At 41.0% G+C, this 15748-nt stretch overlaps 1 protein-coding gene across 5 annotated transcripts in view; it reads right to left on the reverse strand.

Moving 5' to 3' along the window:
* LOC126260923 (negative elongation factor D) overlaps positions 1–15748 on the reverse strand; it is a 229231-nt gene that overhangs the window by 92238 nt on the left and 121245 nt on the right. For all 5 annotated transcript variants that reach the window (XM_049958411.1, XM_049958412.1, XM_049958414.1 and 2 more), the window contains exons 12-13: positions 1274–1484; positions 995–1135 (exon numbers count right to left, since the gene is read on the reverse strand). In XM_049958411.1, the coding sequence (XP_049814368.1) occupies positions 995–1135; positions 1274–1484 (352 nt within the window). The remainder of the gene's footprint in view (positions 1–994; positions 1136–1273; positions 1485–15748) is intronic.

Raw genomic sequence — 15748 nt, forward strand, 5'->3', positions numbered from 1 at the left:
TGACTATCAAAGAGAACAACTGTGCAAGATATACCACTTCATACCTGATTATATGTTACGATAAGTGAAGTCACATACCATATATGGTATTTGGTGTAATAATCAAAATTCGACAAGGGGCAGAAAAGAAGTATACGAACAGTTTACGAAAAATGTGAAAAGAAATATTGATGAAAATTCAAATAGTAAAGAATGACTTTCTCTTGTGCATCTTTTTGAGCACTAAATGTGATTACGCTTATAAATTTTAAAAAAAAAGAAAAAGAAAGAAAGAAAGAAAAAGAAAAAAAAGAAGAATATCGTAATTTTGGTCATGTCATTGGTAAAGTCGTGATTATTAGAGGAAATCCATAATTATAATGATTGATTCATAATAGTTGGCATCTCTGTGTATGGATATTTGTCTTGCTGGAAACAATCCCATTTCCTGACTTAACGTATGTGATGTGGCTGTAAAACCCTGCAAGGCAGAGGGAACAATATGTCTGTCCTCTTGAGTGCTATTTGTGTGGGACTGCTGAGATCCTGTATGGCAACAAGCTCGACCCGCCTGAACCTGTCGATTCCATATTCGCATAAACAGATGTGGGATCCTGACCGATGTGACAAACAATATCACAGACTGACAAACTGCAGTTGTGAAAGGAAACAATCCTACTCCAGTCAAATTCTGACACAGGTTGTTAAGACATTTCTCCTACTTGTAAGAGGCATAACATTATCTTCTCACAATCAAATCTGATTTCTGAGGGAGACACCCTTTTCATAATCTTTCCCAAGTTACAGAATGTACATGTTGTTACTCCTACTATATCTATTTTGCAAGGTTGTGCACATCCAAGCATGTAAGTGCACTTTGCGCCAACCTGACTTCTATTGCATGCCATTTCATGGTCTTGCAGTTTTAATGACCAGCAGTGTATGCTGTCATGAAAAATCTTTTGCTCACCTCAGACCACTCTGAAACTAGCAAACAGCATGAAAGGCAACATACCTCTGTAACAAAGTACCGTATCAGCGAGATGTCAGTGTCGCCCTTCTGCCAGCACTGCTTGATGTATTTGACAACAGGCACAACGCAGCCTCTACTGAGCAGATTCACCATACGATCGAGCAACATCTTCCTCATTTCCAACTGTGTAAAACATTTTGGGGATAAATTAATGACAAATTGTAATAACAGAAACATGGACATAGGAAATAAAAACCTTTACATAAAACTAACACTAACTGCACATCAAAATCTAGGTATTGTACAGTCTTTCCCTCTTACCTGCACAAGAATTTCCAGTTCATCCTGCTTTGATTCAAACAATCTCACAAGGAGTGAGAGAACCATTGGGTGAAGGAGCATGTGGCAGGTGACAACTTCATCCAGCAGTGCCAGATGAATGGGAGTGTGTTCAACACAGAGCTTGAAATATGATGACTCTGTAACGGTACTTTCTACCCACCTCACAACACCTACAGATACAACTGGAAACCTGAAACATATCAGAAAACTGCAAGTCAAGAATTTTAAAATAAAACAGAACAAGTGACTGGTGTAACACAAAAAATATTATGTCATACAATTATCTGTTTGACTGTCAGCAAGAACCAAAGAAAAGAATAAATGTATAAGATTTATTGTGATTTGTGTGAATCAGAAAGATTTGAACACAATATCAAAACATTTTTCTTGGTCATTTCTTCAGCAACATTTATTACTTATCTCCAAATTTAATGAAATTTGCTGTGAAGGTTCTATACGATCTTTGTTGGTTATAGGCCTATACCAAATTTCAGTTCAGTACCTTCACCAGTAGAATTTTTACGGGCTTTTTAAATAAAGGCTACTCAACTTCAGATCACATATGAAGGTACAAACGTGCCATGTTTGCTAGGCTTTTTTGAAAGTTCTAGCAAACATTTTCCCATTTGCTTTAATATACAGGGTCATTATATTTAAAGTTAAACTTTCAAAACGCTGTAGAAATAACACCACTGGTCAGAATGATATCAAGTTGCAACGGAATATTATCGGAGAAGGGGGACAACGTATGGCAGACGAAGAAAAATAGTGTGAAAATTGATCAATAGATAGCGCTGTATGTGTCAGAATATGAAAATAAAAATACGTGTCACGCACATGACCCATTGAAGTTGGTATAAACACGCTGGGTACACGGCTTTTCCTCCTTCAGCATCTGTGACATTAGCCATGACTGTCTCAATGCAGGATAATGCTATGCTTGTAAAGCTGTATTACCAGAATGATGACAGTGCAAACGTCGCTCTGCAGAAGTTCCGGACACTGAAGGGGTTGAAAAAAGGCATTGGTCTGATGACTGCCGTGAGTCTGGAGAAAATGATTTGGAAATTCAAAAAGATGGATTCTTTTGGTGAGCAACCTGGTAGAGGGAGGAACAATTTGATTCGACATCAGTGGAAGCAGTGGCCACAGCAATGCAGGAGGAGACGAGTGGTGGTGTGCAAACGTGTAGTGCATGGAGAATTGCCCAAACATTAGACATACCTGTGAGCATGGTGCGTAAAATCCTACAAAACATCCTTCTTTGGTATCCATTCAAAATTACCCATGTGCACGAGTTGCTGCCTGTTGACCTGCCCGCAAGAGAGACCTTCACTTTAGAATTTCTTGCTCGCATGGAAGTGGACAACGATCGGCCGTGGAAGATTTTGTGGGCAGATGAAGCCCGCTTCCATCTGACAAGATATGTCAACACACAGAATTGTCGAATGTGGTCAATGGAAAATGCAACGCAAATCAACTAGTACCACCTCACCCTGAAAATGTCACTGTGTGGTGCAGGTTATGGCATCGTTTATCATAGGGCCATATTTTTTCGAGGAGACAGGTGCTTCCGGTCATGTTACCTGTACCGTCACTGGTAAGTGCTGTGAGTGTCATTTGCGCAACCATATCATTCCAGCTCTCCAACAGTGTGGATGTGCGGATAAGATCATTTCTATGCAAGGTGGCGCACCCCCAAACAAAGCAAATTCAGTTAAGCAGCTACTGAAGCTGCCATTTCGGATGCTAGAATTATCAGCTGCCATTGCGCTACAACCTGGCTATCCTGGTCACCTGATATTAATCTGTGCGACTTCTGGCTGTGGGGCTATCTGAAAGATGTTGTGTTCAGTCTTCCGACTGCAAACTTAGGTGCACCGAAGGCACACACTGCACAACACATTGTGAATGTGAACCCAGAAACACTTTAATCAGTTGTGGAACATGCTGTTTTTCAATTTCAACTTGTAGCAGAAAACTGTGGACAGCATATTGAACATGTTTTACGCCAGTCACACGAAAATTAATAATCCGATATGATTTTTACTGATAGTTTTTTAAGCAGTTTTTGGCCTCAGGGCAATTAAAAACCTATGTGACTGATGCTTTTTATGCAGTTTTTGGCCCCAGGACTATTAAAAGCCAATGTGATTGATGCTTTTTATGCAATATTTGGCCTCAGGACAATTAAAAACAGATTTTTCCCATCCAATGTGATATGACGTTGCCGTGGTGGATTGACTTATGTAACAAACAGTATCACACCTGTACACCCATACACACTAACTGGTACAGTCTGTTTAACATCAAACGTACACCTTAGGCATCATTGTATGATTCATTTGTCATTTGTAGTCTACCACTATGAAATTATGATGATTACAGCGCCATCTATTGCTACATTTTGTAACTATTTATTTTTCTTCTGCCATATGTTTCCCCTTTCTCTGATAATATTACGCTGCAATTTGACGTCATTCTGACCAGTGGTGTTATTTCTACAGTGGTTTGAAAGTTTAACTTTAATTATAATCACTCTGTACACAGACATCACACAACTCTGAGAGCCAAGGTCTGACCGACCACTACTACTTTTCATACAAACCAAACACACCAAAACTTCAGAGGGTTATTCCCACCTATGGTGGCTGTATATAGATCAAATTTAATGAGTGCTGGACACCTAGATGAAAAGATATGCAAAGTTGGTCGAAATTTTATTGCTGGTGGGGGGGGGCTGTGTATTGATCATGATGGATGCCCCCCCCCCCCTTGCCACAGCTGGAAAGAGCATGCTTTAAGCTTTCAAAGCTATATTCTTTAATTTCTCGATTTTGCATTTTGGTGAGTAACAATACTTTCAAAAATTATTATTTTAGCACTTTGAGAAGATTGAAAACTTAAATATTTTCTCATCAAGTATCATAACACTACTGGTAATTACTTTTTTATTCGAATACATAAATCAGTTTCTAACATTACTTTAACACATGCCATAAAAACAAGCATAAAACAAAACACAGCAAATTTGCAAAACAAAAGTACTAAAAGGCCAGTTCCGCTTTTAGATAAACAGCTATATAATTTTGTCAAGGACTGTTTTGTCTACCTGATGTTGTTGATGTTGATGCTAGTAAAGTCATGAAAATATGTTGCTCAGGAATCCAGCAAGTGTCTTTAGCAGATAGCCAGTGGAAGGAACAAGCAGAACCATGTAGATGCATAAAGCTGACAAGGACATCTAGTTGTTCATGTGAAACTTCACACACATTTCCAAATCATCAAAAACTGGCATACATAAAAGCATCATACCATCCTGGTTGTAAACTTGCAATTGAAATTGCTGGAATTTACTCATTGGTTTCGATGGCCTTTTGTCTACCTGATGTTGTTGATGTTGATGCTAGTAAAGTCATGAAAATATGTTGCTCAGGAATCCAGCAAGTGTCTTTAGCAGATAGCCAGTGGAAGGAACAAGCAGAACCATGTAGATGCATAAAGCTGACAAGGACATCTAGTTGTTCATGTGAAACTTCACACACATTTCCAAATCATCAAAAACTGGCATACATAAAAGCATCATACCATCCTGGTTGTAAACTTGCAATTGAAATTGCTGGAATTTACTCATTGGTTTCGATGGCCTTAGCATCATTGGACAGCCTGCTTACTCTGAGCTGGTTACAATTAACTGGCTGAAATTTAAAATTTTCTCTTGTTCTATGTCCCCTGGCAAACATTGTTTCTTGACCAGCCTGAATTTTTTCAGTTTCTTCTTTTGGTACATAATAAAACTCTATACCTGGAATACTACCAAATCATATGGATTCAATATTTTATATAATAGAGGGAAACATTCCACGTGGGAAAAATATATGTAAAAACAAAGATGATGTGACTTACCGAACGAAAGCGCTGGCAGGTCGATAGACACACAAACAAACACAAACACACACACAAAATTCAAGCTTTCGCAACAAACTGTTGCCTCATCAGGAAAGAGGGGAAGGAGAGGGAAAGACGAAAGGATGTGGGTTTTAAGGGAGAGGGTAAGGAGTCATTCCAATCCCGGGAGCGGAAAGACTTACCTTAGGGGGAAAAAAGGACAGGTATACACTCGCACACATGCACATATCCATCCACACATATATGTGTGGATGGATATGTGCGTGTGTGCGAGTGTATACCTGTCCTTTTTCCCCCTAAAGTAAGTCTTTCCGCTCCCGGGATTGGAATGACTCCTTACCCTCTCCCTTAAAACCCACATCCTTTCGTCTTTCCCTCTCCTTCCCCTCTTTCCTGATGAGGCAACAGTTTGTTGCGAAAGCTTGAATTTTGTGTGTGTGTTTGTGTTTGTTTGTGTGTCTATCGACCTGCCAGCGCTTTCGTTCGGATTCAATATTTGGTTATCCAAGGGCTACTGTAGACTAGCACGAGCTGCTAATCTTTTTGCTGTTCCCCAATGCCGTCACAATACGATTTCATGGTTGCCACAAGTTTCTCCAAGTAAAAAATCGCCTGATTTTTCCTGATTTACAGACAAGTTTAGGCATGTTCAAACAAATTTCGGGCTTGCAGCCGGTCGTCGTTCAATACTTTGCACGATATTTCAACTGGGCACCTGCCAGTCATCTTCAGGTGAGTCGTCGCAGACTGGCGGTAACATCTTCCACTCCGCAATATATAGCGTACTGTAACTATTCTGCGCATGCGTCGAAAACTTGATAGTTGAACCAACACTGCCCGCTGGCAGTGCCCTTGCTGGTGGAATAGCGGAACTCAGTCGCCCTCTGCGTTGCTGTTTGCCACGGTCGTCGACGCACTCTGTCGTCTTCGATTTGAGCAAATCGTGGAGATGATGGGATTCCATGCACTGTCCAGCTGGTAGCCGCTATCAAGGTTGAATAGATTTTCCGCCAGTCGTATTTCTACGTCTTTCTGGGACTCCATTATTAAAGAATCCGTAGAAATACGACTGGCGGAAAATCTGTTAAACCGTGACAGCGGCTACCAGCTGGACAGTGCAAGGAATCCCATCATCTCCACAATTTGCTCAAATCGAAGATGACAGAGTGCGTCGACGGCCGTGGCAAACAGCAACGCAGAGGGCGACTGAGTTCCGCTATTCCACCAGCGAGGGTGCTGCCAGCGGGCAGTGTTGGTTCAACTATCAAGTTTTCGACGCATGCGCAGAATAGTTACAGTACGCTATATATTGCGGAGCGGAGGACGTTATCACCAGTCTGCGACGGCTCACCGGAAGATGACTGGCAGGTGTCCAGTTGAAATATCGTGCGAAGTATTGAACGACGACTGGCTGCAAGCCCGAAATTTGTTTGAACAGTCAATTCGCCGGAAAAATTTTAAAATCCACAAGTTTAGGCATTTTCCCCTGACAAATTTTTGAGGGCTCAAGGGTAAGAAAAGATGTGACAACATCTTTACCTGAATTTACTCAAGTAAGTGACCACATGATGTGATCACACAATGGCAAAAAATGCAAGGGAACCCTCAGCTTGATTCACTTCTAAAGATTCTTCCACAGTTTTGAAAGATATTTTTGTTTACAGTGTTGCAGCTGTCTTGTGATTTTTTGAGCCACTATGGCTTATGTGCCTGTATAATGTGCGAACAAAGTAATACAACAAATCTTGCAAGATGCTCTTGTGTCATCATAAAAAATTCTTTCAAATCATTTTGCAAATTTATTACCATGTAGCCATTCAGCACAACATTTCTGGACATACTATGTCTTTACTTTAGTCATTTTTACCACTAAAACAATATCCAGTGATGTAAAAAACATCACATTAACACCAACACTATGGATGCAGCTGCAGATTTATTCACGTTAGAATGCATAACAACACAGGAACAAATCCTACTCCCAACATCACCACTGCTGAAGCCCAGGCTATCCGTGATCTGAAGGCTGACCGGTCCATCGTCATTCTTCCGGCGGACAAGGGTTCCACGACTGTGGTACTTGATCGTCGGGAGTATGTGGCTGAGGGACTGTGTCAGCTTTCAGACAACACCACATACAAAGTTTGCCAAGGTAATCCCATTCCTGATGTCCAGGCGGAACTTCAAGGAATCCTCAGAACCTTAGGCCCCCTACAAAACCTTTCACCTGACTCCATCAACCTCCTGACCCCACCGACACCCCGCACCCCTACCTTCTACCTTCTTCCTAAAATTCACAAACCCAATCATCCCGGCTGCCCCATTGTAGCTGGTTACCAAGCCCCCACAGCACGTATCTCTGCCTACGTAGATCAACACCTTCAACCCATTACATGCAGTCTCCCATCCTTCATCAAAGACACCAACCACTTTCTCGAACGCCTGGAATCCTTACCCAATCCGTTACCCCCAGAAACCATCCTTGTAACCATTGATGCCACTTCCTTATACACAAATATCCCGCACGTCCAGGGCCTCGCTGCGATGGAGCACTTCCTTTCACGCCGATCACCTGCCACCCTACCTAAAACCTCTTTCCTCATTACCTTAGCCAGCTTCATCCTGACCCACAACTTCTTCACTTTTGAAGACCAGACATACCAACAATTAAAGGGAACAGCCATGGGTACCCCTTCGTACGCCAACCTATTCATGGGTCGCTTAGAGGAAGCCTTCTTGGTTACCCAGGCCTGCCAACCCAAAGTTTGGTACAGATTTATTGATGACATCTTCATGATCTGGACTCACAGTGAAGAAGAACTCCAGAATTTCCTCTCCAACCTCAACTCCTTTGGTTCCATCAGATTCACCTGGTCCTACTCCAAATCCCATGCCACTTTCCTTGATGCTGACCTCCACCTGTCCAATGGCCAGCTTCACACGTCCGTCCACATCAAACCCACCAACAAGCAACAGTACCTCCATTACGACAGCTGCCACCCATTCCACGTCAAACGGTCCCTTCCCTACAGCCTAGGTCTTCGTGGCAAACGAATCTGCTCCAGTCCGGAATCCCTGAAGCATTACACCAACAACCAGACAACAGCTTTCGTATCCCGCAACTACCCTCCCGACCTGGTACAGAAGCAAATAACCAGAGCCACTTCCTCATCCTCTCAAATCCAGAACCTCCCACAGAAGAACCACAAAAGTGCCCCACTTGTGACAGGATACTTTCCGGGACTGGATCAGATTCTGAATGTGGCTCTCCAGCAGGGATACGACTTCCTCAAATCCTGCCCTGAAATGAGATCCATCCTTCATGAAATCCTCCCCACTCCACCAAGAGTGTCTTTCCGCCGTCCACCTAACCTTCGTAACCTGTTAGTTCATCCCTATGAAATCCCCAAACCACCTTCCCTACCCTCTGGCTCCTACCCTTGTAACCGCCCCCGGTGTAAAACCTGTCCCATGCACCCTCCCACCACCACCTACTCCAGTCCTGTAACCCGGAGGGTGTACACGATCAAAGGCAGAGCCACGTGTGAAAGCACCCACGTGATCTACCAACTGACCTGCCTACACTGTGATGCATTCTATGTGGGAATGACCAGCAACAAACTGTCCATTCGCATGAATGGACACAGGCAGACAGTGTTTGTTGGTAATGAGGATCACCCTGTGGCTAAACATGCCTTGGTGCACGGCCAGCACATCTTGGCACAGTGTTACACCGTCCGGGTTATCTGGATACTTCCCACCAACACCAACCTATCCGAACTCCGGAGATGGGAACTTGCTCTTCAATATATCCTCTCTTCCCGTTACCCACCAGGCCTCAATCTCCGCTAATTTCAAGTTGCCGCCACTCATACCTCACCTGTCATTCAACATCATCTTTGCCTCTTCACTTCCGCCTCGACTGACATCTCTGCCCAAACTTTAAATATGTCTGCTTGTGTCTGTATATGTGTGGATGGATATGTGTGGATGGATATGTGTGTGTGTGCGCGCGAGTGTATACCTGTCCTTTTTCCCCCTGAGGTAAGTCTTTCCGCTCCCGGGATTGGAATGACTCCTTACCCTCTCCCTTAAAACCCACATCCTTTCGTCTTTCCCTCTCCTTCCCTCTTTCCTGATGAGGCAACAGTTTGTTGCGAAAGCTTGAATTTTGTGTGTATGTTTGTGTTCGTTTGTGTGCCTGTCGACCTGCCAGCACTTTCATTTGGTAAGTCACATGATCTTTGTTTTTAGATATATTTTTCCTACGTGGAATGTTTCCCTCTATTATAACCAATACAGGAACAAAGATAGAATACCGCGCATTATAAATGTTTAGGTGATATAAATTCAAAAGGTAGTAGACATTAATAAATTAAATAGTGCTATTTTCGATATGTTGAACAGGTCAAGTCAATTTTAAAAGTAATTTTACTGTAAAACCACCCTAATATGTTTAAAAATCTAGCTATTAGATGGCTATTCAAAACCACCAGATTTAGTGGGAAAACCAGTAACTTGGTAGCAATGGCACAGTGACAGCCCACAAACCCAAGTCCAAACAGAGCACAAAACGGAGCAATATGAGTGCACACTCTAAAAAACACACAGGAAAGAGGAAAAAGTATAGTCAATAACATGTTGCATGCAACTTCCTGATTTCTCCCAACTCCAAAGGAGTACATCGATTAAAAAGATTAATAAGCAAAGGACTTTCCACAATTGGCCGAAAACTGAAACGGGTTTTCAAAATAACCGTCTTAGGTGATGATCATTAGCTAAAAATTGGGAGAAATAATGGAATGATCGCGAGACAGGAGAAAAAGCTGAAAATCGGTAGTCTTCTGCCTAAATCAGGTGAGCTGAAAAGTATGTACTATCGGGAAGAACAGCTGTTGTCAATAGATGGGTATGTCTGGCGACGAAGAAGGGATTAATGCAATCAACGCCATTGTCTAAAGAGGAAGCAAGAAGAACAGAAACAGCAGGAAAGCAGGGCGGCTAGGCATACCTTGGTGATCCTCCCTCTTCACTGAAAAACCAGTGGCAAGTTTCCTTAATGAACGCCAAAACTTGACATTAGAAAAGGATAGATTACATTAAGCTGCGCAAAAGTATGTCGAAAATGCCAAACTCTGTCGGTCAACTTTGAACACCACTCTGTTGACAAGGTTTCCCAGCTCGTCCGATTTTCCTGTTCTCCTTGCTTACTTTTTAAAGCATTACTGAAATACCCTTTTAATTGCCTAACACATCACCAAAATGGCTGGATATAAAACAATGCAGTCATTGAAAATAAAATCCCATTACGGTCAGTGAGATGTTGTGCAGCCTTTAAGGGTCAACGCATCACGTAACAGTCATAGCACTTCGTTTACCGAGACTGAGGAAAAAGACGAATTGTCTGCTGTCTTCTTGACAGACACGACTTCCTTGCAGTGCTCAGCTCCTTCCACATGACTGTTTACGGTCATCATTCATATGTTGCTGAGTGCAAAAGATCTGCTTCATACTGTGCAAAATGTCTGGAATTCTGACATCTTGCGAGCCTTGATGCTCTCAAACCTCCAGTCATTCAGCTATTCAGCACTGAATTTCACTTTACTTGGTTTCACCACGACACACTACTAGAACACTTCAATAGTTGCCACATGACTGAGAATGAAAAGTTGTTTGTTGGCAACACCCCTACAGCAATCAAAAGCTGGCACACCTTTGAACATGAGATGCCATACACAAAAAACAATTTTCCCAAAGAGCCAGCGCATATTTCCAGTGGATTCTTTTGATACCTGCATCACCTGCCTATATGTTTGTGGAGGCCTGGCCTTGGGATTGTACCCGCAGAAAGCGAGAATAAAATATTCATAGCATCCCTCATGGCTCACAAAAGGTCCGAGTTACTGGAATGAGACTTTAACAAATGACAGTATGGAAATATTTGAGTATTTTTCTACACGATAAGCAAATGAGTGACTGTAGACTTATGTAATGCAATGATGTAATTTTTGTCTTTGATAGCTACTGAAATGAGAATTAGTGTGGCTTTGCAACAAGATTAAGTTAAGAAATTATACATTTGTTTTTATATCCAAAAAGTGATTTGTCATAAACTTTTGACCTGGATTGACCATATTTCCTCATTTCATAAGCCACTGTTTGACAGTGTGTATGGCAGACTAGGAAAAATAAATAAATAAAATAAAATAAAAAATAAAATCCCGGCATTTTCCCAGATTTCATGGTTAAAAATACACTTTTTCCCGGGTGAAAACACTTTTTCTGTGTTAAGTGACAGTATAGTTTCCCTGGGAACTGTAAAACTAATCAATCCTTTGAATGGTTAACACTTTATACAGCAGTGTAGAGCTTACCAGCTCTTTAGAAAATGAATCCCAGAAGAAAAGAAAAGAAAAGAAGAAAAAAAAGCGTTTTTGGAAAGATCTTTGATGTACTGGGTCAATCCATATGAAGTGGCCCAGTGATTGTTGCTTGACCATTTTTAAATACTTTAATATTTTTATATGTGATTGCCCTACGTTTGATAAGCCAAAACAGTTTTTTTTTTAATAATTTATCTTGCACCTTTAGTGGATGACAGCCATTTTTATTTTTAGGCGCGCAACAATTTTTCAGTCTGGAGACATTATCGAAAATTTGAATATCTCTGCACTGGGTTAAGTTACAACATTGCAATTGACATGATTGTTTTTAGAAAAGTGTCCTCTAGACAGCAAAGGATTTGGAAGAGCAGTTGAACGGAATGGACAGTGTCTTAAAAGGAGGATATAAGATGAACATCAACAAAAGCAAAACACGGATAATGGAATGTAGTCGAATTAAGTCGGGTGATGCTGAGGGAATTAGATTAGGAAATGAGACACTTAAAAGTAGTAAAAGAGTTTTGCTATTTGGGGAGCAAAATAACTGATGTTGCTCGAAGTAGAGAGGATATAAAATGTAGACTGGCAATGGCAAGGAAAGCGTTTCTGAAGAAGAGAAATTTGTTAACATCGAGTATAGATTTAAGTGTCAAGAAGTCGTTTCTGAAAGTATTTGTATGGAGTGTAGCCATGTATGGAAGTGAAGCATGGACGATAAATAGTTTGGACAAGAAGAGAATTGAAGCTTTCGAAATGTGGTGCTACAGAAGAATGCTGAAGATTAGATGGGTAGATCACACAACTAATGAGGAGGTATTGAATAGAATAGGGGAAAAGAGGAGTTTGTGGCACAACTTGACAAGAAGAAGGGACCGGTTGGTAGGACATGTTCTGAGGCATCAAGGGATCACAAATTTAGGATTGGAGGGCAGCGTGGAGGGTAAAAATCATAGAGGGAGACCAAGAGATGAATACACTAAGCAGATTCAGAAGGATGTAGGTTGCCGTAAGTACTGGGAGATGAAGAAACTTGCACAGTATAGGGTAGCATGGAGAGCTGCATCAAACCAGTCTCAGGACTGAAGACCACCACAACAACAACAATAACAACATTGTTTATTACACAAAACACCCTATATTCAAAAATAACCAGTCAAAATTACCTCCAACTTTTCAAAAATCCACTTTTTAGGCCCAAAAATAACAAATAAGGAGTTATTTATGAGAGTCTATTTTTTCCCTATAGTTAGATATCATACACTACTAGCCTCATACAGAGCAAGAACACTTATCACTGTATCAAGTGAAATTTGTGCCTAGTTTGAGTACTTCTTGGTAGGGAAGACACAGAACGTTATCTTTTATGGAGGGTTATCTTCAGATGTAGAAGCAACTTTGGCTGTGCCCCACAAAAGTGTATTGGAACCCTTGCTGTTCAGGTTGTATATTAATGACCTCGCATATAATATTAATAGTAAAATCAGGCTTTCTGCAAATGATGCAGTTATCTATAATGAAGTACTATCTGAGAGAAACTGCATAAATATGCAGTCAGATCCTGATAAGATTTCAAAGTGGTGCAGAGACTGGCAACTTGCTCTAAATGTTCAGAAATGTAAAATTTTGCACTTCACAAAATGAAAAAACACAGTATCCTATGACTAATATTGTCAATGAGTCACTGTTGGAATTGGTAAATTCATACAAATACATGGGTGTAACACATCAGAAGGATATGAAATGGAAGAACATATGGGCTCAGTTGTGGGTAAAGCAGATGGTAGACTTCGGCTTATTGGTAAAATACTGGGGAAGAGCAATCAGTCCACAAAGGAGATTGCTTTCAAATCACTCATGCAACCGGTTCTAAAATACTGCTCAAGTGTGCGAGGCCCATGCCAAACAGGACTAATGGGGGATACTGAACATATACAGAGAAGGGCAGCAAGAATGGTCACAGATTTGTCTGACCTGTGGGAGAGTGTCAGAGAGATATTGAAGGAAAAGAAGTGGCAGCCCTTGAAGATACATGGAAACTTTCCCAAAAAGTGTCTTATCAACAAAGTTTCCAGAGAAATCTTTAAATGGCAACTCTAGAAATAATACTTCAATCCCCTACGTATTGCTCATACAGGTATCATGAGGATATGTGTAGAATAATTACTGCATGCACGGATGCATTCAAAATGTTTTTACCACGCTCCATACGTGAAAGGAATGGGAACAAACCTTACTAACTGGTTCAGTGGGATGTATTGTCTGCCATGCACCTCAAGGTGGTCGACTGAGTATAGGTGTAGATGTAGACGTATATGAATAGGCATCATTATTCCTTTTCAAATTGTGATTGATATTTTTATGCCAAGTTTAGTGTTACTTTTGCGAAATTCAGAGCTATTATCACCATCATATCGAAGTTTGTTACTCGGAAAGAAAATGAACTGTTCTTTCAAAATTACACACAATCCTCAGTTTCAAGGAGATTAAAAGATAAAATGCAATTTTAACATTCAATAACTGACAGTACCTGCCACCCTCAGAGTTTTAACATTTTTTATACCACAAAATAACAATTTTCATGATATCTCCTAAAAATCACTGATTTCACATTATTTCACAATAAATCGACAATTATGTGTTATTGGTTTCATGAAATTTTCCTGTCCCTAGTGATGAGTTAGTCCAGAAAATTATTCCATAAGACGTTACTGAGTGGAAATATGCACAATATATTAGGAGGTTAATTCATTTGTTGATAGACTAATAATTATATGAACAGCTCAGCTCATCTGAGCAGCTCAGTAATATGCTTCTTCCCAGTCCAAGTTTTCACCAACATGTGGCAGACATAGACAGAAAACTAAGAAACACTACTTATTTTTAAACTTCTCTAACAATCTATCCTCTTAGTTCAGAAAGGTAGGATACTGATTGTACTTTTCTATACCTATATCAGCAGTACTGACATTTTGCCACCAAGGGGAGGAAAGCAAGTACTGGCCAGCAATTCTGTCTTATAATTTTACAAATGCTCGTTAAGCATGAAGAATCGAAACAATTGACCAGATCACTTCAGGAGTGACAATGCTTTCACAACCGCAAAACTTTCCACATGGGAAAATCATTGGACTCACAGAGACAAGTCTGGCATTTTTGTGAAAGTGGCCCATTCTGAACACACAGTATAGCTTCCTTGGTAACAGTGGTACTGTGACGTAAGTAAGCAAAATCTTTAACGGATAAGACAATACCAATATGCAATTCCTTAATATTTGGAACAATATCAATTACTCGGGTAAAACAAGATCTATCTTCCTGGTGTTATACCATCTTTCAAGCGATGGGTACATTGATGTTTCTCTCATGAGGAAACAGTACAGCAACAGTGTCAGATAGAGAAGAACAACCATCCCAGGGGACATCGCCTTATCGTAGGCACCTTCAGTGTCGGACGGGAGGGTTTGCATGCCTCGATGAAGTCGAGAGCTATGCCAGCAGCAGTGTAGCTACTGGCAAGGTCACCCAAGCCGGACTGGTCTCGACTGAGGAGCCAGACAAATTGTGCCTTCAACTTAGGGAGGGGGGCTCTGTAGGCATAGGGAAGCCAACCTCCCTAGGGGAGTAAACCCTAAAGAAATCCAGGTCCTCCGAGATGGGAGTTGGGCGTGGGGCCAATAACCCCACACTGTCAAAATGACATATTGCGGAACCTCAACAAGAGCCTCAGATGATGGATGAGAGACAAAAAACATGACCTCGGCAAAGAAAAAGGACACAAGATTTGGCAACAGTAACATGGAATGTATGAACAATGTTGAAACCTGCAAAAATGAAATAAATAGCTGATGAGATCATGAAGTTCAAGTACATTGTAGCACTACAAGAAATAAGATGGTAAGGACAAGGACAGATAGATACGCCCCAGTATTCTCTGCTGTATAGTGGACCAGAAAGAAGAACCAAACAAGCCGGAATGGGATTCATAATAACAAAGAAGGTTGGTAAAAGTGTTTTGGAATTTGAACCCATAAATGAAAGACTTTGCACACAGAGAGTGAAAGGGAAATACCGAAATATGATGATAATAACAGCATACACACCAACAGAGGAAGCACAAGAAGAAGCAAAGGAAAAGTTTTACGAAGATCTAGAAAGGGCATGC

This window comes from Schistocerca nitens, chromosome 5, assembly GCF_023898315.1.
Source record: "Schistocerca nitens isolate TAMUIC-IGC-003100 chromosome 5, iqSchNite1.1, whole genome shotgun sequence".
NCBI classification, from domain to species: Eukaryota; Metazoa; Arthropoda; class Insecta; order Orthoptera; family Acrididae; genus Schistocerca; species Schistocerca nitens.